The 27,967-nt window shown below is 41.3% G+C and overlaps 1 protein-coding gene across 7 annotated transcripts in view; it reads right to left on the bottom strand.

The window, feature by feature from the left end:
* MAP2K5 (mitogen-activated protein kinase kinase 5) overlaps nt 1–27,967 on the bottom strand; it is a 127,869-nt gene that overhangs the window by 77,224 nt on the left and 22,678 nt on the right. For all 7 annotated transcript variants that reach the window (XR_013832996.1, XR_013832997.1, XR_013832998.1 and 4 more), the window contains exons 8-12: nt 24,131–24,195; nt 10,526–10,565; nt 5,178–5,246; nt 5,016–5,097; nt 4,102–4,163 (exon numbers count right to left, since the gene is read on the bottom strand). Coding sequence is in view for 4 of the 7 variants with exons in the window: in XM_079953024.1 (XP_079809150.1) it covers nt 4,102–4,163; nt 5,016–5,097; nt 5,178–5,246; nt 10,526–10,565; nt 24,131–24,195 (318 nt within the window). In the remaining 3 variants the exon portion in view is untranslated. The remainder of the gene's footprint in view (nt 1–4,101; nt 4,164–5,015; nt 5,098–5,177; nt 5,247–10,525; nt 10,566–24,130; nt 24,196–27,967) is intronic.

The following is a 27,967-nucleotide window of genomic DNA, read 5'->3' as shown; positions in this document are numbered from 1 at the left end:
ACCAGCAAGACATTTGATCTGATCCAGCTGGAGAGCTTCTGCAATCATATCCCCAGCTAAAGGGGAAATCCTGTATCTGGACAGACACTACACATGCAGTTCCCCTCCCCAATCCAATACCGTGGTAGCTCTGGTTAAGAACTTAATGCGTTCTGGAGGTCCATTCTTAACCTGAAACTGTTCTTAACCTGAAGCACCACTTTAGCTAATGGGGCCTCCAGCTGCTGCCATGCCGCTGCCGCATGATTTCTGTTCTCATTCTGAAGCAAAATTCTTAACCCGAGGTACTATTTCTGGGTTAGCGGAGTCTGTAACCTGAAGCGTCTGTAACCTGAAGCATCTGTAACCCAAGGTACCGCTGTAGTCAGGAGTTCAGGAGTAGCAGGAGTAGCATAATTCATAACACACACACTCTTTCTCCACCTTCTCTGCTGAATGGCTGAGTTTTTTTAAGGCTCTTATCACACAGCCCTGGCTGCCCCATGCACACCTCCAGACTTGCAGGCTCACCTGCACAAGTCTTCCCTGGTGCCTCCAGGGTCCTGTACCCCAATGCTGCTGAAATTAATCGTGAAAGTAGCATTTATAGGAGACAGTAGACTAGACTGTGGTGTGTGCTAGGTTGAGTGAGGGGTGGAATGCACCCATTTCTCCTGTTTGCAGATGTTTCCATGGACCCAAAAGGGTTGGACTGAACTAGAGACTTAAGATTTCTTAGATCAATCACTCAAAGTCAGGTTTTCAGAAATCATGCAAAAATTTGATTTTAGTTTGGCCATGAATCCACTGCGTGGCCTTGGACACAGCACATGTTCCCTTTCTGGAAAAACTGTTTGAAGATGCTACTCCAGAATGCTTGTTGTCAGGCTAAATGCCTAGGAGGAGAAAGTATTTGTAATTTACAGTGAACTATAGAAATGAATAAAGGGACGCAGGTGGCGCTGTGGGTTAAAGCCTCAGAGCCTAGGACTTGCCGATCGAAAGGTCGGCGGTTCGAATCCCTGCGGCGGGGTGCGCTCCCGCTGCTCGGTCCCAGCGCCTGCCAACCTAGCAGTTCGAAAGCACCTCCGGGTGCAAGTAGATAAATAGGGACCGCTTACCAGCGGGAAGGTAAACGGCGTTTCCGTGTGCGGCTCTGGCTCGCCAGAGCAGCGATGTCACGCTGGCCACGTGACCCGGAAGTGTCTCCGGACAGCGCTGGCCCCTGGCCTCTTGAGTGAGATGGGCGCACAACCCCAGAGTCTGTCAAGACTGGCCCGTATGGGCAGGGGTACCTTTACCTTTACCTTTATAGAAATGAATGTTATTTAATAAGATCGTGCAAATCCTCTGGACTGCAAAAGTGAAACACTTTTACTCTCACCAAAGCAGTATGTGCATGTGTGTGTGTTAGAAGTGAACCATGCCGAGTCTGAAAAAACAAGCCCATCTGCAAGTGCTCCAAAGCGATAGCATCAGATTAAAAGATGCTCTTTGCACATGCAGCTAAAGTGGAGAGAATGAAGCTGAGCTGCGAATTACAATGAAAGGAGCCTAAATAGCTGCCTGCATCAGATTAAAGGATTTCAGTTGTCAGCTTGATGTATAATGAGTGTGGAAAACAGGCATTTAATTAAATGGTACATTTTAGAATAACTTTTTGTTCTGCTTTAAACCACTTAAATTATCAAAGCCTGCTTCAGATTTAGCAATTGTTCAGCAGCACCCTACCCCATGACACCTCCCTTCCAACTGGTCTTGGCTGCGGCTTTAAAATTATGATACATTCTCTTCTTAGACTTGGAGAATTCAGCTCATTATCCCTAGCATGGCATGAAAGGATGAGATCTAATACTAGTGCAACAACTATGCTGAAGCAGCTTCTGGATGGATCATGGAGAGAAGACTATCTGGGACCTTCATGTACACCACGCTAATGGATGGAGCAAACAGAATTATTATTGATCTTCTGGGGAAAATAGGTCCTATATATTGGGGTACCTGTATGTTATATGCCTATACGTTGTGCAAGTACATAACTTAATATTAGGGACTACTCACTTTAGGAAAAAAGAAAAGAAAAAGAAAGAGGGCAAAGGTTTATAGAATTACGAACCATGGCAAAAGGGTGGATAGAGCAGAACTTTTCTCCTTCTGTGCTAACAGTTTAATATGGGGTCACCCAATGAAGCTGCATGGCCATACATTAAAGACTCACAGGAGGAAGGGCCTTCTTTATATACTGCTTAATAAACTCAAATAATTTCCTACCATAAGATGGTAGCTGCTGGGTTAGATAGCTTTAAGAAGGATTATGTAAATTCATGGAAAATGAGTCTATCAAGGGCAGCCTTCTGCAAGCTGATGGACTACAGATGTTTTGTACTACAGCTCTCGAGCTTCAGCCAGTATGATGAGTGGGGGGTGATGGGAGTTACAGCTCAAAATATCTGGGGGGCACCAGATTTAGGAAGGCTATCAAGGGCCATTAGCCATGGCAGCTACATGGCAACCTCTGCATATACTGTATTTTTCCATTTATAAGACTAGGGTTTTTTAAACCAAAAAATTGGGTTTGAAATTGGCTCATCTTATTCACGGGTAGTGCTGAGGGGTGTTTTCTTAATTTGAAGTCCCCCAAAATAGGGGACATCTTATACATGGGGGCATCTTATACATGGAAAAATACAGTAACTCTGAATGCTGGTGATAAACAGTATGAATTTGCACAGAAAACTAAGCAAATACAAACACCTTTCACAAATACCCAATAGAAATGTATGTTAATTGATGGTATAAAGTTGATTATGCCCTACACTGGGGGATATTGTTGCACTCCGACTCCCATCAGTCACAGCCAGCATGCTCATCGGTCAGGAAAGATGGGCATTGTAGTCCAACAACATCTGGAGGACCCCATCTTGGTCACCCTGTCCTAAACTCTGTAATGTGAGTTACTTTTTATAAAGTCAATCTGATATACTACCTACCCCCCCCCCCCCCCCGCCCGGAAACTGAATACAATCAACAGTGCAAATACATGCAGATGAAGATGTGTTTCACTTGACAAAAACTTCCTGGTAAGCATGTAATAAGATACAAGTGAAATGGAATGCAACATTAGTTTCAAAATATATAACAGGATTGCTATTAGGCTGTTTGAAAAACATGTGGTTTTAATGTGGCTTTTAGAATTTGTTTAGAGTATTCCAACATTATCAAAAACTGAAATTGAACTTTAATGGCAATTTCCAGACATCTCTATGAAAACAACTTTCAATTGATGAAACTGACAAAATTAAAGAGACTACAGTACGCCAACATGAGAATTAATAATATAGAAACTTTGTAGGGTGTTTTCTTATAAGCAGACTTCTTAGGCTCCAACAAATTACAAACCAAACTTATTTGCGATTCTCCAATACATACTAGAAAAGGAAGAGGTTTTCCCCACCCCCATTTTTAGAGGGGTAGTTGTGCAGTCTGTTGCACCAAAAACCACCAAGGGTCTTGGGTCCTGTTGAAGACTAACAGATTTTATAATGGCAAAAGCTTTTGTGGACTGAAGTCCAGAATGAAGTTAATGCTACTCCTCAAAATTTGTTAGCTCTCAAGGTGCCCCATGACTCTCACTCTGCCTCCACTCCTCATCTTCCTATGTTATTTATATCTACAAATATCAGCTGTGATAAATATTTAAGTATTTAACACTATTATATTAAAAATAGAGGGACGTGGGTGGCGCTGTGGGTAAAAGCCTCAGCGCCTAGGGCTTGCCGATCGAAAGGTCGGCAGTTCGAATCCCCGCGGCGGGGTGCGCTCCCGCTGCTCGGTCCCAGCGCCTGCCAACCTAGCAGTTCGAAAGCACCCCCGGGTGCAAGTAGATAAAGAGGGACCGCTTACCAGTGGGAAGGTAAACGGCGTTTCCGTGTGCGGCTCTGGCTCACCAGAGCAGCAATGTCACGCTGGCCACGTGACCCGGAAGTGTCTCCGGACAGCGCTGGCCCCTGGCCTCTTAAGTGAGATGGGCGCACAACCCCAGAGTCTGTCAAGACTGGCCCGTACGGGCAGGGGTACCTTTACCCTTACCTTTTATTAAAAATAGAACCCCAAAGTACTCACTGCTACGGCTATTCTTCCCAGTACGTGTTCTGGAATTTTTCTGTAGACATCCAAAGAGCCCCCTGCAGGAACAAACAAAACATAGTTAATATCAAAGAAAACACAGAGGAACTTGCTTGTAAAGATTTTGACTCAGAAGACAGGATTAGCCTGTAATAAGCAAAGTGAGGTCTGCCAATGTCCCCCTTGTTCACCTATAGGGCTGGCCCAAGCCACTGCATCATCTGAGAGGAAAGCACAATCCTGGAGTAGTGCTCCAGAGTTCTTTTGTGATATTGCCAGGGATAGGGAGGAAATATCTTGCTATCAAAATCAATTGCTTGACTCACCTGCTCAGGTGCATCTGCCTTGTTCATGTGATACATTTTTAATTGGATGAACAATGGGGTTAAATTGCTAAGGAAACCCAGGCGAAAAAATCTCTGAAACTCTTTAATCCTGCCATGCCCAACCCACTACTGCTTGCTGAAAACACACAGGACAATGGGTGAGCTAATAGGCTTATTTAAAGGAAAATCTGTGCTGGCGACTGAAACATTAAAAGTGGGAACAGCTGTTTTGTCAGTAAAGACAGACTGTATGGAAGTCGAAAATATCAAGCAACAGATAAAGCAGCATTTACTTCTGTTCTATTTAAATTTTCAATAAAAAGTCAATGCAGCTCCATTGAGGAAAATGTAACATACTTAACATCAAGTAATCATGACTCTCGCCTGCCTGATGTGTTAAGGCTTGTGAAAGGTTATTATTTTTAAAATACCTCCTAAAAAAAGGAGAAAAAGACATCTTGCACCATCTGTACTAGGAATCGCTTTGCGCTTCTTTAGGATGTGCACAAATGTTCAAATTGATTTCCCAATTACATTAAACAAAAAACAGTTGAAGCTTTTCAAGAATATGCAAGCACCACTCACCATCCATGAATTCAGTACAAAGGGAAATCCTGTTTTCTACAAAAAAAGCACCGTAAAATCCTATGATATAGGACGAATCACACTGCAGATGAAGAGAGAAAAATGTCAATGTTGAAGGCACACTATACACAGAATTGAAATGTAAATGCTAGAAAATTATACCTTGTAAAGAATTTCTAACTCCGACATAATCTGCTTTTGAAGTTCCAGTGTAATATCTAAAGGAATCACCTGAAAGCAAGCATCAGAACATTATATCTCATTACATAATGCATGTGAACACTGTGGCCATAAACAAACCTATATATTTTTCAGGTGGCACGGAAAACTCCTGCTCAAGTCAACTGGCTACCACCAACAGACTGCCAGTTTGTTGCCAACAGAATAGGGTATTTCAAGTGACAATCAACACCTGTAAAGATCTTGGCAACCAGTAACTAAAGCTCACACCTAATAAGTTACCAGCCAGTGTTGCCCGCGTTATCCCTGACCATCCTTCAAGACACCTCTGTGTGCCACGGCACACTGGTTGAAAACCAGGCAACTACCAAGTCAGTTTTATCTGACCCAGGGAGTGGCAACACATTTTAAATAAAATTATGGTGTGTTATGGAGCTCCCTACCATTACATATCAGACAGGTACCATATTTATTGCCTTTCTGGTGCCTACTGAAGTTTTTCATTTTCCAACAAACCTTTTAGGTAGAGATTTTTATTTAAATAGATTTATGTATTGGATATGAAATTGTTTTTACATATGTTTTTATTATTGAATTTTTTATTGTTAATTGCTTTAGGGAGTTTCATGGAAAGTGATTAATAAATTAAAATACAATAAATAATAATAATAAAATAATAATAATAATAATAATAATAATAATAATATACACTCCCAAGGATTTGGGTACTTGGTTGAGACTCAGTAATATTTTGCAGGATTAACACAACCAACAACACATGAGGTTGGCAATGGAAAGCAACATGGCCTCTGATTTTAAAACAAAACAAAACACCACACCACACATACAAAAAGAACCCATTTCTAAACCTACATTTTACAGTATTGATGTATGTCTAAACAGAGAAAAAAGAGCATAACCAGTTTCTATCAAGAATTTGCTTTAGGGTTATTTATAAAAGCTCTCACTAAACTAAATTGTAACTGTAATAGAAAGGCTGCCAAGAGAACATTTAACACATTTCTCCAGATCAATAGTCATTTGCCAACAATATTCACTTACATTTTTTTTCCAGGGTGGAAAGCTTAAAACAAAGTAACCTGCTGGAACACTGTATCAATTTTGCCCATTAAAACAACAACAAAATTTAACCCTCTATCATATCTAAAAGAGATTGCTTTTCCAATTGTTAAAACCCTGCTCGAAACCCAGCTTCCCCCATTGCAAAAGCTTTAGCCGAATATTGACTGGATTCGATGTCACGGATGGCAAATGCTGCATCAGCCAAGACGTGAAATGAAGAAAGTCCCTGAGCTGCTGTGAATTACAGGCACATTGATTTTTAAGAATGGAAGGGTCTTAGCCCTCCTTCACACGAAATGGCCACCACATGGCTTTTACTCAACATTGCATTGATGCTGCCAATTGCCCCAGGCCGCAATGTGTTCACGAGCAAAGGCTTGTCACAGAGATCGGCCACTATGACACAATCTCATGCCACACCACTGAAAAACTGTGGCCACGGCATGCCACATGAAACACCCACTATGCAATTTTAGGGAGTTTCCGTTTCCCCCAAAGTAAGTTCAAAACAGTAATCATGGTACATTCACCACTGTGGACTTAGCCAGAATTATTTTAGGACAGAGGCAAGTAAACTTTTTCTGGAAAGGGTGGCATTTCCTTAGGGGTCACATGCCAGCAGTGGGCAGGACCAGGGCTCAAGGTGGGCAGGGTTAAATTCTCTTCTTTCTTTGTCACCTCTGTCACCAGCTTCTCTTTCTTTCTGCAAGGGAAGATGTTCTTGCAAGAAGTCTGAACCGATTGCTTACAGAGGACTTCCCCTCACCTCCGTTTTGGCTTTCCTCCCCATTTTGGTCTTGCTTTGCCTTCCTTCTTTCCTTCTAGTTTCCCCACTGGAAGTAAGGCTGAAGACCACACACAGCCAACTTAGAGGATGCTAGGAAACTGCAGAAGATCCAGATTGTGGCCTGATTTGATATTGAGTCAGTCATGCATAAACCCACCCATGTCAACATGTCACAAGTTCCTCTCAACTCCCCAAGGCTCACTAAAAGCAAACCTTTGGAATGCCCTCCCAAAGAGGCCCACCTGGAGAACTCACAGCTATCATTTAGCCACTATCTTTTTAAAAATGGTAATGTAAGAATGTAACTTAGAACAGTTTGATTTTACCGCCTATTAAAATGAGCTAGTTTGCACACATTATCACCTAAATTGTACTTCTTGTTTCTGACTACTCTCTTGGCTGCCCTGAGATACAAAATTATGTTGAAGGTGCAGGATATAAACTATGTCAGCAAACAGGCAGCCAGGATTTTCCTGTTGGATCACAGACTCAGAATACAAACCAAACCCCCCTTACCCAGGAGTAAGCCTTTTTGAATTCAGTTGGAATTACTCCTGGGTAGACATGTTTCGAATTGCACTGTAACTCTGGGCCCTAAATCACCTTCATGATTTTTTTTACATGATTTTAGTTACTCTAAATACAGAAATGGACAAAGGGTAGGTATTGAATACTGGGACCTGCATTGGTATTCTGGCCCCATATATTTTATTAATTTATTTGAGTGGAAGTGTGCCAAGAAAAGAGGTGGTAAGGAAGGAAAGGGGTCAGGGGGCATGTTCATACAGTTTGAGTGTAACCCATTTCCCAATTTAAAATGGGAAATGTGACTCCTAGCCTTAAAATCATTGCCCCGCCTTTTGTTAAATAACAGCAGCAACAGAAATAGCAGTCAAGTTCCTATCTACAATGGCTTTGACAGGGAACACTACAAGGGGAAAGGGTTAACCCTATGAGAAATACCTGAGCCCATTTTCTCCACTTCTCTCCTACACCTCCAGGACAAATAAGGATGAGTTGTCAAGTTAAATACAAGCAGTCAAGTGACTGAATTATAATTTACTCGGTGCTCAATTTAAATTAGTGAGAGGCTATTAAAATATACAGTATAGCGATGGCAATTCATCACCGGCTGTCATGGATGACTTCATCTATTTGCTGGAATGGTGTGCACGCCACTAAAGGGAACGAGAGCAAAATCACAGGTCAAATTAAGCTGCAACTCCATTTTAATTCACTTATTTAATCTGTGGTGACATAATTGTCTTTTACAGTATGTACAACTCAGAGGAAATTTGGGAGTACGATAGTCAGTATACAAATGATTAATCAAATGGACCATTTAAATGCTAGGTTAAGAGCAGAGGAAACACTGTAGTTGCAGAACAGCACACGGCCTCCTCACACACAACGCAAGGGGAGGGATGCTACCTCCTCAGTCGGGTGGCTTCCCACAGGAGGTAGGAAGGTTCAGAGGGCATGTTCCACAGGCATCAGCTGATAGGAAACCACAAAGCAGGAGTTTATTGCATATTCAACTCATACAGATTTTTCCTCTCTTTTTTTTAAGTAAACAGAAATAGTTTTGAAGTGAGAGGGGGAGTATAAACTGCTGGCACCCTCTTTTTTCAAACTCTTCTCCCTCTTTCCACAAAGCAAGGCTCAATATATTTTCACACCCGAATCAACAAGTCAAATAGCATTCTTATGCCCAGCCTAAGGCCCTGCAGCCTCAACTTGGTTTAGCTGCTGGAGTGCCAGAGGCATCTTGTTCTCTGAGCCACCATGAGGACTTGTCCGAGGACAGAGCTGCTGGCCCTTTCTCTGCTGCATTTAGATGATGCTCTGACAAGCAGCCAGGTGACACAGGAGGCCAATGAGATTCCTTCTGGCCCTGTACCCTGAAACTTCTGCCTGAGTAACTTGCCGTTCAGGTAAAAGATCAAGTGTCTCTCAGATGGCCCACATCTGCTCACCAGCTGGCCAGCTAATCTGCTCACCAGCTCATCGGCATCCTGGCTTGAGTGGTTGTCTTTTCAGTGTTCATATTATTATTACATTTAAACCCCACCTCTTCTTTTAGAATGCCTCAATGCAAATATTATGGCCCCTCTCTTTCCTTCCCTTCCCATTTTATCACCACAGCCCTGTGAAGAAAGTTAAGATTATGACATGGGGACTGACCCATTGTCTTCTAGTGAGCTTCCTGCCTAAGTTGCAGACTTGAATCTGGTTTGCCCAGTCCTTGTCCTGTGCTCTTAACCAATATACCCCACTGGCTCTCACACTGGTCCACACCTGCTTTGCTTCCAAACCACCAATCTTCACACTCACATGAATGGCTGTGATTATCCTTAACCTCTTAAGTAGCTAGAGCTGTGCAAGAAAGTGATAAAGCTGTGTTGGTGCTTCAGTCATAAACCTTGATTTACTGGCACCGAAAGTATTGGGATCAGACACTTATTATTTTATTCCCATAATATATTGATTTAACAAGAAACACATTCACACAAAAAGTATACAGTAGATAAAAACAATTTCAGGTCCAATGCAGATACAGGTTGGGATAATAATCTCCATGTAAGGCTTGCTGAAAAACGACACCTGTTCTGATATGTAAGGGGTGGGTGTGTTTGCGCAAATCAGGGCAATATTTGCTGTCAAAGCCCTCATTATTTAACAGAAGAATCAGGCTTATTTTTCCCAACCAGGAAGTGGTGGATTCCAAAAAGGAATTCAATGCAATTTGTCTAACACTGCCTCTGCCAACCTGGTGCCACCTCCCCCACCCCACCCCAAGATGTTCTGGACTTCAGCAGTTGTGCTTGCAGGGGCCGATGGAACCTGTGATCCAAAGCATGGGGTTTGGATTTTGCCAGGTCAGCAACAACTTAAGTTTAGGAAGAATTTGTTGTTCGCCCAGAGTATGCTGATGCCTTAGTGGTGGAAGACAGAAGGTCTCTGAGTGGAAGCAGGAAAGGAAGACCCATTTCAAAAGGAAGATGAAGAAAGCACTTGAAAACATATTCTAGGAATGCTGAAGGCTTCGGCAACAGAATGGACAAGCTGGGCCAGTGTGCTTGGTGCACCAACAGTATCTGAGATTTTCTAACTGACAGTTTCCAGTTCATTACTTTTCCAATGCATGCAAATACTTCCCAAGACTACTTGTGTGACCTAGAAAGGAAAGAGTGTGTAGTGGTGTGATAATTATTATAATATAATAATATAACATAATATAATATAATATATAATATAATATAATAATACAATATAATACAATATAATAATAATGTGTGTGTATGTATATGTGTATGTGTGATGCTTTTTGCACTATGGCCTGAACATGTATATGTTTTGCTTTCATGCACCAAGGCAAATAATGCAGAAATAAGAATTTGATGGTTGGGGCAGGGTAGAAGAGGACTTTTTTGTAAAGCAGTTTTTTGGAAGAACATACCTTTACGGCTAGTATTTTCCCACTGGGGACATGGTTTGCTCTGCATACAGAAAAAAGAGAAAAAGTCAGTTCAAACTGCAGTGGGGGTATCAGATCCATTCTTTGGATTTGTTACACTAATGAATACTTGCAGTCAATGCCATTTTTGAGCAACTTGTTAATTTGGGTGATACACATCACCAGTTCTCGCTCTTATGAAGTAAACAGCTTCAGACATCTTTCCAATTTGCAAACTCACATCAATCTTTCACAACTCCTGATTCACCAACTGAATGCAACCTATCAACTGCATAATGTGGTTTAATAAAAGCTAAATAGGCTTCCCATTTTGCTGCCTGCCTGGGAGTGCAAAAACAGAGAAGGGGGTGATATCAAGCACATGGCAGGTATCAATACCTGGACTATTCTTGTCTTGGTAGGACATTGCAGGACTCAACTAAAAAGCACACCATAAAATGCAATGTGATTTGCTGGCCATAAGGACTGCGGCCTCAGTGCCTCTGTTCATATATATTATAATTTTTTACAGAATAATCACTCAAACATTTACATTTCTATTATTTAATTTTAATTTATGAAAATACAATTTATGTATTAAAATTATGCACAAGCAATGTGATTTATCTGCAAACACAAGTAAATTTTTAGCAGCATTTATGCGAATCCCAAATATATTTGAAGAAAAAGCATTTAAAAGCAGAAAAGAAGACTATCCACTTAAATGATAATTGAGAGACTGACAGCAGAAGGCACAGTCAATAAACCAAATAGAAGGTAATCCATGAGGTAACTACTGATGAACCAACAATGGCAGAACATTTTGACTTTCAGATAAGCAGAAACGATAAGAAAACAAACATCTGAGATGGGATGCTTAACGTCTGTTAGTTCAATATGTACTGTGCTGGGCAGTTTGGCAACTTAATTAGCCTGTCAAGAAAGCCGATCCTTCCCACCACCTTCTTATTCCATGAGAGGAGTGGGGATGGGGATGGTCTCTTGTTTCCAAATGAATTAAAAGGAAAGACTTGATGATTTAATTATGATGCACGCCAATTCATCCGTGGAAGTTTGGGTTAAATTTCCAGCAAAGAGCAAGTACCTGGTTTGGTTTACAGAGCATTGACAGTAGCAATTTAACTTTTAATTATCATTGAGAAAGAGATCACAAAACAGATACGGTGCCCACAGGGGCAGAGCATCCCCTTGGCTTCTGCAAGTGCCATGCTACCTGGAAGAAAGGAAACTTGTTTACTCCTGACCGCCATGGCATCTCAATTGTCTTGACCTCCTGCAGCACATTAACTGTAAAGTGATTAATGGAGTCTGAATGGGAGCTTTGGTTACACCAAAAGAAAACCGGACACCTTGGCAGTGTTTTAATTAACAGCTAACACTTCAAATTAGGCTGTAGCTGCTGCAGTAATTACCTGTCCCAATGAGTTTGCTGGAAAAACATTCCCCTGCAAGTGAATACTATGCAGAACAACTAGTTGACATTGGTCATTTAAATTATGTGCTTGCTACCTTGATCCAGATACCAAACCCAATTCAGGGCCGGACATGGAGCTCCTTACACACAATTCTTCCTCCATTTGTTTCAATATAGGAAGAAGAGCAATACATCCAAAAGAATACATGTTCCAATCTTCTCCTTGTGGTGAAAAGAAATGGGGGCAGGGCAGGGCTGCTTTGTGTAGTTTCAAATCCCCACAGTTCTGCTTTCCGGAAGAAGATGCATCAAAAAGGCAAAATATTCTGGATCCAGGTGGGTATCTTTAAAATGACTTGCTTAAGTAAAACATGATTTGTTTGTTTCATTACCTGGTCAAAATTTATATTCTCTAAATATAACATCACTTGAGATAATTCAGTGTTATAATCTATGGATTGATTTTCCAATTAAAGCATTTGGATCAATTAACAGGGTGCTGAAAATCTTGCAGAATAATGCATGGTATAGTAAGCCCTCCTCCCTAATAGAACAGTATTATTTCTAAATTAGAAGGGCATTGATTCATCATCTCACTGACTTTTAACCCTGCTTTCTGCTCACCTAATCAGAAAAATTAACTCATGGTAAAGATTGGCAGTTTTCATTCTTCTGAATAGCCTCTAACGGCTGGAGTAGTTATTTTAAGCTGCTGCTACATTCAATATTCCTACCCTGTTTAAACAGACTACAGGAAAGACGAAATCTCAGTTGTTGCCTTTTTGACACCTCCCCACCAGGAAAACAAAAACAAAACACAGAACTCTCTTGCTGAATGTTACCTATTTGTGTTCACTACTCTGAGCCTTCTATATCCATTTACAAAGAACAGCTTTTAAGCATGACCAGCACAATTGTGTCAAATATTTTATTAACCTTGACTATTAACCATATCCCCAGACGTTTGAAGCCTGAAGGGACTTGGTGTGGGCCAAGTCCATTTTGCATAACTCTAAGTTTCTACCACTTGGAAAATTCAAATGCTTCCCTGCAGGGAGCTCTGAGAAGGCAATGTGCCCAGACCTGGCAAGATAGCTATTTTGGGCACAGAAAGACAGACTGTGTTATCAGAGGCAGGCGTGTGTGCACACACATACCACTTGAGAGCAAAACCATTCAAATTTTCCTAGTTGCTTATTTTCCCCCTCCTGAAGGAAGGGTGATGAACTCACGTGGGTGGGTGGGTGTGCCCAGAACAATGAGCCCAAGAAGTCAAGACAGGAAAAACCAAGGAACCTGAAACTGCTTTCTCCAGAATCTTGCAAGTTCTCAACACGGTAATGTAAGTGACAGATGCCTGTTAGGACCAGCATAAATATGATCCACAGAAAAGGGTCTTTGTTATCGTTTCTTCCTCCTGGTTGAAGCTACATTGTTCCCCTTGATTCCTTCTTATGGGTCAGGAAGCACTGACAGAGTCAGATTTGTAGAGTATCTAGAATGCAATGAAAGCCATACTGGATGAGACCAAAGCCCATCTAGTCCAGCATCTTGTGGCCAACCAGATGCCTTTGAGATGCCCTCAAGCAGGACAGGAGCACAACAACAGTCAAATGTAGACACATTGACATGAGCTGCCCAAGAAGAGGAAATAACTAACTACACAATGTTCAGAAAGCCTGCTGAAGGGGAAGATGTATCTAATCATAATCTCCATCCTCTTATTTTGGATGCAACCTTACTGCAAGGCAGCTGTTGATTTGGCTCCATAATACATTACTCAACGATAGTCGTCAGTGCTCAAAAACTCCTGGATCAGAAAACAAAATGAAGCACCACCCCTCCAGAAATAAAATAAGCAACAGGGGAAAACCAGCCGATCACATCCTCATGCATGAGAAGCTCAGTTTCTCTAAACATTACACACTGTGCAAGGATATGATGCTCACTGGCTGTAGACAACATGTAGCAAAATCACGTACAAATTTGGTTCCAGGCCTTTTTGTTTGCACACTCTAGATTTAGCACTCTGCTCTGTGCTAATGGCCAGAGTTTGGGAGTTTTAATGATGATATTTTCACATACTGAAACAGCCATCTAAAAAGGAAAAGATTCAGATGGCTTCCAGGAAATTAGCACTTTGACAGTTGTTGCCTTCTGTAATAGGCAAGCCCATTAGCCTGACTTGCTGGTTGTTAAAAAGAGGATATTCAGAAGTGAACAGCGCTAGTAAAGAGCAGCTCTTATTGGGACTCAGCTCGTTCAGAGCAACAATCTATGCCAGCCCTTCCTTCTGTCTGAAATCCCACCGCAGATGCTTGAATAATGACCACAAAATGATTCATTATTAACTTGAAGGCATGCCCTGGCCCACAAACTGTGTGCCTCTAAAACTCTTCCAATGACTCAAGACCTGCTACACAATTTTTGGAGGAGGAAAAAAAGATTCCTGCAGGGACAGAATGGACTGTACCATTTTAGGCTGCAGATAAAGGAATCACATTCCTGAATGCTCCCCTGTGCTTTATAAATTTGTTTAGCCACTTTTAAAAAGGATTTATTACCAGTCCTTTTCTGCAAGGCCCCAGCACAGCTTAAAACGATAAAATACTATATTAAAATCAGTTAAAATAATTTACATCAGAAGAAGGGGGTGGGTCCTAAAAATATACGACTCAGCTGTTAAAAAGGTTGAGCCTTTAGCTAAAGCTATACAATGAAGGTGCCAGACAGACCTTTGTGGGGAGGGAATTCCACAGCTACAAACTTCCAAGGGTGGTAAAACTACCAAGAGGGGCCTCCACTGCCTATCTAAATACCCAAGAGGGTCTGTAGGGAATAAGGCAGTGCTTTCATAAATTTGGAGACTAGATCATTTAGGGCTTAATGTGAACACCTTGAACTGCAGTGGAAACCAGTGAAGCAGTTTCTGAAGATGGGTTGTATGTGACTGACAGCTAGGTGGACTCCAAAAAAAAAATGGCCTGCTGGAGAAGAAATAGAAACTAACTATACTCCTGTTTGCTTTTATACAGAAAGACAGTCAACATGCCAATCCATGCTCTCTGTACAGCTTGAACAAGCTTGCAATAACCCTCACCGAGCTAACCATGTTAGATCCCATCTCCTAATAAACAACAGGCTTCTGTTGTTCCTTACCAAAAATACCTGACTTATTTTTAATCAAGAACAACTTAACTTTTTGCTGAAAATTCAGGAGGATGAGTACACAGTGTAAAAAAAACAAGTTTAATTTAAGAATCAACCAGTTTCTAATTAAACTGCCATAGGCAGCTGGTTGGATAAGTTTTAATCAGTTTCAGTCACCTATTGATTGGGATACTGAAGCTTTAAAAATTAAAAGTAAAAGTAAAAGATGATTGGGGAATTGCTCCATCTCAGAACAACAGTGCAGCCCTCGGTAAATAACTCCTCTTTTAACCATCAGCTAAATGAACACTTCAATACTGCAGTACAAAGTCTTCTGCAAAATTACTTTAACTAACAAGCAGAAATTTATCAGCTTCAGCCAAAATCAATGCTGAAATCAATTTGAACACTGGTTGTGTCTAAAGGGGCTCATTGGCAATTTAGGGAAATTACACCATGTAAATGTCTGTGCTTTAATTGAACAGTTTCATCAACTAGGCTGTGATTGCTGTCCATTCATTTATTTACTTTCATTGCAGCGCCAGTTCAGCAGAAGGAACGGTTTTTGTCAAGGCTGGGAGGAGGCACTTCATCTTCATTTTATGCACTTTTGTGCATAACAGATTTTATGAGCCGGGCAGCCAACGGCTGGGGTCAATGGAAACAAGTGAACTGCAATCACCGGTCAGTCTTGGTTAACCTGTAACGATTGTCCACAGGAATTTGGTGGGGTGGTAGCCCAGATATAGTTAAAGCAATCGTTAGATGAATGCAAGAGGGTAAAAACAGACAAGGAGGAAGAGGATACAAAACCCAGTGGAAAACAGGAGGCTGATGTTTCCGTGTGTGAAAGATTCCTCCACCCCCCCAAAAAATAAACCAGACCTCTTGTGCACTAGATTTTTTTAAGTCCACTTAAAAACAAAACAGCACAATCATATCAGACCAGAAAGGTGCAACTAAGCTCAACCTTCTCTGATCTATCTGGGCTCCTCTGGGCAGCTCACAAGCCGAATATGAAGGCAATGGCCTTTCCCTGTGATCTGACAGCTATACAGTGGTACCTCTGGTTACATACTTAATTCGTTCCAGAGGTCCATTCTTAACCTGAAACTGTTCTTAACCTGAAGCACCACTTTAGCTAATGGGGCCTCCCGCTGCTGCGCCGCCGCCACGTGATTTCTGTTCTCATCCTGAAGCAAAGTTCTTAACCCGAGGTACTATTTCTGGGTTAGCGGAGTCTGTAACCTGAAGCGTATGTAACCTGAAGCGTATGTAACCCGAGGTACCACTGTACTGCCCTTGAACATGGAATCTCTATTTAGATAGCATGGCTATCTATTTAGATAGTTATTGATAGACCAAGACCAATCTGCCTAATCTGTTTTTCCAACTCACCTAACTTGTGGGGAGCATCAATCTTGTGCTTGATGAGAGAGCCAGTGTGGTGTAGTTGTTAAGAGCAGTAGTCTCGTAATCTGGTGAACCGGGTTCGATTCCCCGCTCCTCCACATGCAGCTACTGGGTGACCTTGGGCTAGTCACACTTCTTTGAAGTCTCTCAGCCCCACTCACCTCACAGAGTGTTTGTTGTGGGGGAGGAAGGGAAAGGAGAATGTTAGCCGCTTTGAGACTCCTTCAGGTAGTGATAAAGCGGGATATCAAATCCAAACTCTTCTTCTTCTGCTGCTGCTGGTTATATACATAAAAATCTCTAATAATATTTATATCTCACACTTCTGGTACAAAATCAATGTTTAAAATGACACTTTAATTAACAGCATAAAAGACAGTCAACCAAGGAGAGAGGAGCAACAGTTAAAACCAAACATAAACACATTATCTGCCACATACAATGAAAGTCTGCCAGTCTTTAATGACTGATGAAAAATAGCGAGGAAGTTGGCCAAGTGATATTCATGGGGGCAAGTGTTACATAGTCTTGGTGCAGCCACCAAGATGTCCCTCTGCTTTCTCTTCCATCCCATTCAAATGTGCTTCCCACTCTAAGTGGGACACAGAGAAGGGCCATTCTTTCTGCTCTTCGGAAGCATTTTAGCATCTTCAGCAAGGGACAGTCCATGAGAACTTTTCCTTCCCTGTACCAAGCATAGGCTTGTGAAGAGGTTATTCCTGGTCATGATTAGCTAAATGGAATCTTCATGTTCAGAGGCAGCATACCAGGGGTGGAGAACCTCAGACCCTGGGGTCAAATGTGGCCCCTCAAGCCTCTCTATCTGGTCCGCAGTATTCTCCCTAGCTACACCACCTCTTCCAGGCCACCCCCCTCACCAGTCCTGCTATGCATCTTCATTGAGTGCTTCTGCCGGACAGAAAATTTACACCCATTATTCCACCAACTTTTGCCTCTAGCCACTGGCATGTGGTCCTAGAAAGAAGTGTGGCCCTCAGGCTGAAAAAGGTTCCCCACCCTTGCAGTATATCTACAAGGGAAGCATATGGCTGGGGAGGACTGACCCCTTCCCATGGGCATAGTCAGGATTTTTGTCAGGGGGTCCAGAGCTGACATGATTAGTCAGTTACTTAAGTATTTCTATTGTTTTACTTGGCTATGCCCATGCCCCTTCCTGCCCTACTTATGAGGTTCCCAGAGACATCTGGTTGGATGATTCTGGAAAAGGAAAGCTGGACTAGATGGAACTTTGGTCTGATCTATTAGGCTCTTCATAAATCTAAACCAAGCTCTTAAAGCCAGAATGAGCAGACATGGATAAACATGTGGAAGATCTTGCAAAAGTTTAGATGACGCAATTCAAGTGAGAAATATTATGTGTTATTTACCAGTGACACAGTTTTATATGATACTAATAAGGTGTTTTTGTCTAAATAATTCAGTGCTGTTTCTGCTCAGCCACAAATGTTAGAAAGTGTGTGCTGTATTATAAATCACATTGTTAACATATTTCACTGGAAATGAGGAAGCAATTTTGCAAAAAAGAAAAAGAAAAAGTGATTTCTCAGAGCTCTGTAAACCAGCAACTGAGTTAAAAAATGTGGCAGGAGGCAAAGCCACTTTCAGTGCCACTTGGCCTTTCTAGTGAATTATTTTTCAGAAAAGCAATTTAAGTAAATACCCTAGATGCTACAGTATACAAATATTTTCCAATATATACACAGCAGCCTATATACTCTATCATACTTGCTTTTTGGCAAATATTTGTGGGATAACACACACAAAAATATCTAGTTTAAATTAGATAGAGTTAATAAGTCCACAGCATTGAATACTGGAAACAACTGAATGTAAATCAGATCCAGTTCACAATGTATAAGGATTTAATAGGTTTGGGGGTGTCACTAGCTGTTGTGAGCATGGAAGGAGATACTTATTACATACTGTGTTTTACTTTAATGGAAGCTACCCAGAGTGGCTGGAGTAACCCAGTCAGATGGGTGGCAAACAAACAAGCAAGCAAACAAGCAAGCAAGCAAGCAAGCAAGCAAGCACTGGTAAATTCTATTAAATAAAATGGCTGGGGCATGGATGGAGGACATTGGCCTAGTGTCAAGCGGTGCTCTGAGGTGCAGGGCAAGCTAGGAGGTGTTGAGTGGTAGCTGCTTCACTGCTTGAATGGAACACTCAAGGAACATTCAGACAAACTGGCAATATGCTGAAACACACTTCATAGCCTGAGTAGTTTTGTACTGAGCTACCAGAACAGCATCAAAATCCAGGGGTGCTTAAATTCCAGGTGCCAAGCTCACCATTCCTAAGTTATTAAAATGGGTGGAAATAAACATAACAGAAAGCTAAGAGCTATAAACCACCTTTTCTTTAAACAAACAAACAGAAAGACAAAAAATTGGATTCAGCAAGTTCTCTCTAGAAATATTGCTATAAAAGTATTGATTTTTTTTTTTTAACCCAACTCAATTGACTGAAAAGTTGTTTGTATAGCAGTATTGGCCTAGGCAATGCACTGGAACAATTTTGCTGCACAGAGTAATCAAGTGCATTTCTAAAGTATAATTATATTGTCATAAAAATAAAGCAAAGATACCCTTCTCTTCAAGCAATAAACCCACAGAGGCGGTAAAAACCCCAAACACATAGGCACATATACACACACTCCAGTGAAATGGTGTCTTCTAAAGAACACAACCCCCCCTCCCTTCTCTCACTCTTCCCTTAAGCCACGGTTAGCATGAAAGTGATCAATATCTCAATCTCCATAAACTATTTCAATAATAGTTAGTTCACCTGGAAACAGAAACTGAACGCTTCTGCTCAGCGACCTGAAACGTTCCTTCTTGTTTGTGAAATGCGAGTAATATTTCATTGCCATAATGGCTATGACTCAGTGAAGGGTTTTAGGAACACACACACACACACACATGCTTTTGTTCTTCAGTTACAAATCAATATGAGGTGCACACATTTCAGAAACATGCAGAGAGTGTGGAAAGCTGGAAGCCAGAAAATATAAAATGTAGCAGCAGAAGCATTTGTAATTCATTTTATTTGACGAAATGATCATCAATTGCCTCCAAGGCAATATGTGTGGCTACTACCTATAGCCAGAGAGAATTCAACCACCTGTAAGCTTTCAAATCGGGTAATTTCAGTTTGGCTTCTGCTGTAACACAATTCAAGGTGCTCACATTAGTGTTTAAAACTCTAAATGATTTAGACTCTAAATATCTGAGAGAGTACCTCCTTCCCTACAGATCCTGGGTGTTATGTTTGGCAGAGAGGGCCCTCTTGATAGCTGCAATGCCTATATAGTTCAGGTAATGGTGGCTTGGAAGAGGGCATTCTCTATGGCAGCCCCTAAGCTGTGGAATTCCCTCCCCACAGAGCTGTTCCAGCATCTTCATTGCATAACTATTGCCATATGTTGAAGGTGTACTTCTTTAACCTGGCCTTTGACACGCCCCCCCCCCAGTGTGTGTGATACACACGTATAACCCACCCACCCTAATCTTCCAATTCAAAAATTGTCTCAACCTTATTTGTTATATTATATTTTAAAATTACTGTAACCTGCCCAGGGACCTGATTAAAAAGCAGCTAAGAAATCCAATAAAATAAAGGCAATACAATCAAACACAGGATATAATTGACCCCCTATTGAGTCTTCTATTCAATCCCAGGAAATATTTCAAAATAAACTTCCACAGCTAACGATCGTTCTGATAAACCTTACATGGTCTCAAATGGTTTGTTGTGCCATGAACTTTTATAGATAATGATCACCAATGAACATAATGTATTAAACAGGCCGAGAAAGCTGTTCATATAAAGGCTGATCCACATGTTACATAGGACAGGAAGTGCCTCTGAAAACAGCATTCTCCTGCCTTCACCATAACATCACTAACCACATCAGTCAAAGGTATGGGACAGAGGTTGCAGCTTTTAAGTGCTGTAAGAGTTTGCCAGCCTTGTGCCCTCCATTATGTTCTGGACTACAACTCCCATGAGCCCCAGCCGCCACAGCACATAAGCCCAAGCATCATACGGCTCTGCTGATTGATGGGAGCTGTAGACCCAAACAAGATGTAAACAAGATGCTTGTTTACAAAGCTATTGTACTACAAACCTTACTGCATGCTTGTGAAACACAGACCACTTACAAACGCCATCTCCAACTTCTCAAAAGATTCCATCAACGGTGTTTCCGAAAAATCTTACACATCACTTGGGAAGACGGGCAAAATAATATCAGTGTATTGGATGAAGTAAAGATCACCAGTGTTGAAGCAATGATTCTTCAACATCAACTTTGTTGGACTGGACATATTGTGCGGATGCCTGATTATTGTCTTCCAAAGCAAATACTCTATTCCGAACTTAAAAATGGAAAGCGTAATGCTGGTGGTCAATAAAAGAGGTTTAAAGACTATCTCAAGGCAAATCTAAAAAAAAGTAGTCTAAACACTGACAAATGGGAAACACTGGCCTGCGAGAACTCCACTTAAACAGCCTTTACCAAAGGTGTCATGGACTTTGAAGACACTCGAACTCAGAACACAAGGGAGAAACATGCTAAGAGGAAGGCACGCTTGGCAAATCCACACCGTGATCAACTCCCGCCCAGGAACCAATGTCCCCATTGTGGAATGACGTGTGGGTCCAGAATTGGCCTCCACAGTCACTTACGGATTCATTGTTAAAACTGTGTTTATGGAAGACAATCTTACTCGGCTCCGAGTGATCACCAAAGAAGAGACCAAAACACCTGGCGGGCACCAGCTTGGCAAAGGCTGTATTAAGGGGAGAGATCTTAACATAGCAATGCTGACTTGGGTGGCAGTATAACATATGCCACATAACATGTCAGCTCCAACTTAAATTCACAGAGAGAGAGAGGTTGCAGATAGGCTGCTGGAATTAAGCCAGGTTAACAATGTAATATTTTTCCATGACAGAATAGTAAACAGAAATCTACTTAAAAGCATGCTGTGGTTTTAAAATTCTCTTTAAAAACAAAAAAACTTATACAGTAATGTCTTCTAAGAAAACAGAAACATGTGTTTTGTATATGGAAAACAGTTCTTCCTGGAAGAAATCTTTATCATTCCCTCAAGGCTTTCCTTATGAAGTTTTATTTTAATTCCTTGTGGGGTATTTTTCATACACTACTGCAGACTATTAAGTGTGAATGCTTGCATTATGGGACTTAAACTTTTGCACTATGTAGGAGATAAAGACTTTCCTGTCAAATAAAGCACCCCCTTGCTATTGTAATCCTTAAAATTAATAAGGGTTTCCATTGGCAGCTTCTGCAGGCAGCTGGCTAAGGGAGTTCACTGCACAAGGTTTCTTTTAGGGGATTTTTTTTAAAGAGGGGCGACAAACACATAAAAGTGGGAGAGAGTATCAAGGGAGCTGTAAACATAAAACATGCATTAACTTTCAAAGCTAGTTGGTGCTGAACAGGTGCAACTGGGGTGATGAGGTGAATGCATCTCTCACTTTCAGGTTGTATGAGTAACCACAGAATAACCTCCCGGTTCTGAAAGAGGCTTTGTCCACTGCACATGTGTCAGCTTCTACCTGCTGTTATTATTATTAATATTTATAAGTTTATATACCACTTAATGCCAATATAGGCTTATAAGCAATTTTCAATAGTACAAAAGAAGTGGCATAAACATTAAAACATTAACAACAATGATTAAAATACACAGAAAATCCCAATTAAACAACAGAGCCATTAGAACAGGGCACTCAGATCAAGGGATTGCCTGTGAAAACAGGTGTGTCTTCAAGAGAATGCCAGTACAGATGGGACTACCCATATTTGAGCAGAAGGTGATTGATCGGCCTCTCTCGCCTATCACCCACACCCAGGGGCTTGTATTAAGATGTGCCAAGGTAAGCAAAGCTCAAGGGGGCAAACCTATCTAGAAGGGCTAGATTTTCAATCAGACCAAATTAGTTTTAGGCAAAAGGGTTGAATTTTGGGACAGTGGAAAACCCAAATCCAAATCCTTAGCCTCTTATCTGAGAGGTGCCCTGGAGCTGTTACTCAATTAGAACTGGACAGCTCATCAAAGGATTAAACTACCCCCAAATTGTGTAGCTACACCAGGTTTACCAAATGTTCTTATGCATCCAGATAATAACAGGAGAAGCAGCTGCATCTTATGTTAATTAGATGATTCACTGATCATCAAATTCAAGAGGTAGCAACTCCACCATTAGCAAACTTTTCTGGCAACTATGGGTACCATATGCACATGTTGGAAAAGGTGGCCAATTTCTCAAAAGGCAACTGTAATCACACACAGTGGTTAAGGAAATCACAGAAATCCACCCTAATGGGCAAAAAAGCATACATTTGATGAGGTACAAGTAGCTCCAGTGTCAAGCTAGGCAGTGGTTAAGAAACTAAAGACTGGCTGGTCAAACAAATTCATTGAGCTCAGCATATCATCTAGCAACAGTGACCAAGATGACACTTGGGGGGTTGGAAGCAGAACATCATGACAGTATATATCCACCAGCACCATTGGGATGCACCAAATGGAGGCTGGATAATAACCAGAAATGCAGCTTTTGTATATACACAATCCTTGCTAGTGGGCTGGCCTTCACAATAAGCATTGGCAAAGAGTTCCACAAGTTGGTTATTTAACATATGGTTACTAGATGCCGACTGAACTATCCTCCATGTATTCATCTAATCCAGTTCTAAAGCCATTTATGCTTGTGATAGCAAGAAGTTCCATTAGCTTGATTCTGCATTGTACAAATAACTTTTTCATTTTGCTTATTGTAACCCTACTGTCTAAAAATATATGAAACACTAAAAATAATAAACTGGCTGTGTTCACAATACTAATCCATGGTTTGTTCGAAATATGACTTGTTTCACAGACGAGCAAACAAGTCATGGCCAGTTTCTTCAAAGTTTGATTTGTTTTCCACTTGCTCTTACATCATGCTTTTGCAGCTTGGCAAGCATCTAAGATGGGGTGATCAAAAAAGCCATGTCCAAGGAAGGCTGTTGGTTTCAAACATAACCCCAAACCATTGTTAAAACAAACCATGGTTTGTAATCCAACAGTAAACCATAGCTTCACATTGTGTTTTCTTTTGGCAGAAATCAAACCATCATTAATCAGCTGGGCTTGGTCCACACATTCAAACAAACTATAATTAGGCTAAACAAACCATGGCTTAGTGTTATGGGTATGCCAGGCCACTTGTATATGGGGTGTTCTGATCTTCCACCTCAGTTTATTTACTCAGTAGAAGCAAGAGTGACAACACTCCAGAAATAGCATTTTCAGAGTACAGTAGCTACTTTCCACATCCGCCTGGGATTCAGACAATACCAAACAAGATACATAAAAACAGGGGCCATTTTTCAAGATCTAAGGTAGTTATGGCAACTCCTAGAAACATTAAATACAATCAGCGCTTCACAGAGGAGGAATAAAGGCCAGACACCTCATGACACATTCCTAGAGAAGGGGGGGGGGGGACCACTGCCTTCTCTTTCCCAAAATTTGAGATCAAAAAGAAGAAAAGGGAGGGGGGCAAACACTCACTTGTAGACGGTTCCTCCATTGCCATGACCGAGGATGTCTCGATACCGTATGTCTTGTTCATTCATCTCCACGAGAAAGAAAGAAAAACAAAAGAGATGTCATGCCGTGGATGGAAGTGTCAAGGAAAAGCAACTCTAGGCCATAAACAACCAGCCGTCTGGGTCATTTCAAGTTCAGCTGCAAGAACGAGGAGATCAATACAACATTTGCTGTCCAATTTATAAAAGACAATACCAAGGGACAAAGTGATGGAAAGTTTAATGACAATTTGTTTGCCTGGGTCATTTCATTAAAGTTTGATAAAAGGTGTCAAAATGGAATGATAACATAGCTCAAGAGGAGCAGATCACAGATATGGAGAGGAGAAAAGAGGTCTTGACTGCAAACCAAGGCCTAGGTTGGGAGGGGGCTTGAGAGGCCCACAGCCAACACTGACATTAAATGTGGCCAGGAACCTGTCACTGCAGTCCACCTACAATTTAGTTCTAGAACTGGTGAAGAGCCATCAAAAAAAGATGTTTGAACTTGTTCCAAGGATGGCATCTTGGTCAACCTGAGATCACAAAATAAGTAGTTTCCAAAATTTGTAGAACACGAACCAGTTAGGAGACTGAGAGTCAGCTGCAGATCCAGGCATTCCTACCCAACAGCAAACTCCTTCCTCCTACCCTGATAACATTTTTCACTAAGCAGATGTTAAGAGATCAACCCCACTGCATCCACATGTACCAATCCAGCACCTGGTACTGTGTCCAGAAGACAGTTCTGCACGAGCACCAGTGAAAATAAAGGTAGTTTCACAGATGTACTATAACAAGTATACCCTTATCATGAGAGATATAATCCTGACACACAGGTTTTGTTGGGCAAAATATTTCATCATGCTATCAGCTGCAGAAAGTGGATTTTAGAAGCAAACTGCAAGCTAAGATAAAATGTTCAAAAGTAATCTTCTTGAAGGCAACAAAAGCCAAGCTTAAAATGTTCTCTGCTGCAATACTATTCAATGATAATCTAATCCAAGAAAGTATTTTTTATTTCTATAAATGTGCAGGTCTAAACTTGGGCAATCTGTGATCATCAGAAGCACAACGGCACAAAAGTAGGCTTCATATAAATTGCTTGTTTAGTTTGCTGCAGCAAACTTAATATATTGAAATTAATTAATACCCAATGGCCAACCATGAATCAAAATTAAGGTTTATGCTATGGGATTTTTTCCTGAATGGTTTTTTCCCCTTTCAACAAAAGCAGACCAAGAAGGGAAGAACATTTTGAGAAATTCTACCTTTCCCGAAATGCTGTGTTTCCTCATAAAAGGTATGACTAAGAAAAACCTAAAAGAAAATACCACCTAGGCTCATGAACTTAAGTGTCTCTGAAGGATTTCTTGCCCTGGAGAAATGGGCACACTATGATCCAAGTAAATACAAATGAGGGGTACTATCTACACAAACTTCTCCTGAACAGCAATTGCCAATCATTTCAATGGACTTACACTGTAAAAGTTCCCCCGATGAATTCTGATGTAGGTCAGTTACTTTAATCTACCTTTGTACAGAGACATCGGAAAAGAAACACTTCAGATTTGCATCGCTGCAAATGTCCTTTGGGGAGTAGCAGTTTTGTTGCTTAATTATACAAGCTTTGATTCAGGAAGGACCAGTAAAGGTTTCACAAGCACAACTGTACTGGGAGTTTTGCAGGAGTGTTTCTTCACTCCATTTCATTTAACCTGTGTTTGGCCAAGTCACCTATTTTAAAAAGAGTTTATTGTTTCCCATGACTGCTACCTTGAGCAGTCATTCTCAAACTTCCTTCTCTGGGCCACACTTTCAGAATAAAAATCTGCTAGCGCCACACCCATTTTTTATTTAATAAGAAAAACATTGGAAAACAAAAACAACTCCTAGCAGTGCTTGATTTTTAACACAGAACACAACTACTATATAATAGGATCATGAGACATCCAGAAAGTATAAAATAATGCAGCTACATAAGAACATGAATCATTCCCAAAATATAATACTTATTCTCCTTGAATCTTCCCGCCACTTGCCATCCTCTCCTGCTATACCAGTATGGTGTGTCAGACCCTTTGAGAACCATCAACCTAGTGTGTGCATATTCTTCAAAGTGTAAACTGTGCCCAAGGATGGCCAGATGCATTTTGAAACGAGAGTAAAATAAATCCAAACTGCATTCCCCTACCCCACCTCAAAGTGGGCCACAACCCATTGGGAGGTCCATTAAAGCAACTCTGAGCTACACACCTGTTTACTGTGACCCTTAATGATGACCAAGTTCTGTGGCTTGAGTTGGCTGCATTCCACAGGTGAGCCAGGGTTTTGACAGGGCTGCCAGCCAAAAAATCCCCCAGAGTCATCTGAAAACCAGCTGGATCCATCAGTCTCCAAGGGCAGACCATTCTAATAGGCTCCCTACCGCTGTAGAGGAGGAAAGCAACTGAAAGTCTAAAACTCAACAGGAGGTGATCTGGCCACGACAAGTAGCTAATGCTATAATCCTCTTCTCAGATGACCCTCTTCCTGCCAGAGTGTGGCTGGCGACATGTGTCAGGCTGTTGACATGTTGGGACAGCCCCACTGCTGTCATGCAAAGCTATTAGGTTATGAGCAGCCCCAGACTTAGAAGCCTCATCATGAATGTTGACTTCCCCAGGACCAACAACCTGGGGGTCCTCATGCCACATCCAAGACCACATCTGTCAGTTCAGGCTGGGAAGTATTATTATTATTGTTGTTGTTGTTGTTGTTGTTGTTGTTGTTATTATTATTTAATATAGTAAACCAACAGAGTCCCTAATGTTTCCCGAGTGCCCATCACAAGACTTCATTCATTCATTCATTCATTCATTCATTCATTCATTCATCTATTAAATTTGCATGCCACTCCTCATCTGAAGATCATAACATAAAAATACAAAATGAAAATCCATTCAAATCGACAGGGAGCCTGCAGACAAAGATCAAATTACTATAGTCTATAGTGGTACCCTCTGCCTGACCCTCAAGCCTGCTCTGAGTAGTCAGGTGGGCACAGCAGGAAGATACCAACGCCACCCTGCTCACCCACCCAGATCTCAGCAATACAAACCAGGTTGGCCTCCTCATCCAGCAACAGGTCATGGATGAGGGAGACCTTATTTAAAACTGACCTAGCATTCAATAGCAGCACCCACAAGCCTGAGGGTTGACTGACAGAGCAACCAGACTTCCTCTGGCTATCCAAAGAATGATTCTTGTGTTTAATCAAAGGTTTTTTCTTCCAAGGAGTCCCCAATTCCAAATTAGTCTGACATACTCCTTGATAAGAACAAGAGGCCTAACACAGGCCATCTTGGTTTGGCCTTTTCATTACAAGTGTGGAGGCTCAAATACGTCACCATGATATGTAATTGCAAACCTGATGAACTCCAGATGTTTTCGACAGAAACTCGCATCAGCCCCAGCCAGCATGGCCACATGATGCTGGAGTTGGAGTGATCATCGTGGTACTGGCTGGGGCTGATGGGAGTTGTAGGCCAAAACATCTAGACACTATCAGGATGCCCTACTTTACTGATGTAAAATCCAGTTGATCAACACAGAGAGACATTCCTATAGATACCTAGTAATTTATCAATGATAATTACGAAGTGGGAAGCCTCAATAAAATCATAACTACAACTTCATAGCAGGTTCTGAAATAGTAACTTTTGTGAAACAACCTTGTTTGGCTGCCAATGTTAATAGAACTAATGGCAAGTAAAAGAGTATCCAATTACGGATCAGCAAACAAAACATTCTTTGTTTATATTTGCTGTCCTGGAGAGAA

Source organism: Podarcis cretensis (assembly GCF_951804945.1).
Source record: "Podarcis cretensis genome assembly, chromosome: 14".
NCBI lineage: Eukaryota > Metazoa > Chordata > Lepidosauria > Squamata > Lacertidae > Podarcis > Podarcis cretensis.
The sequence above is the reverse complement of the archived record's forward strand: the minus strand, read 5'-3'. Positions and strand labels throughout refer to the sequence as shown.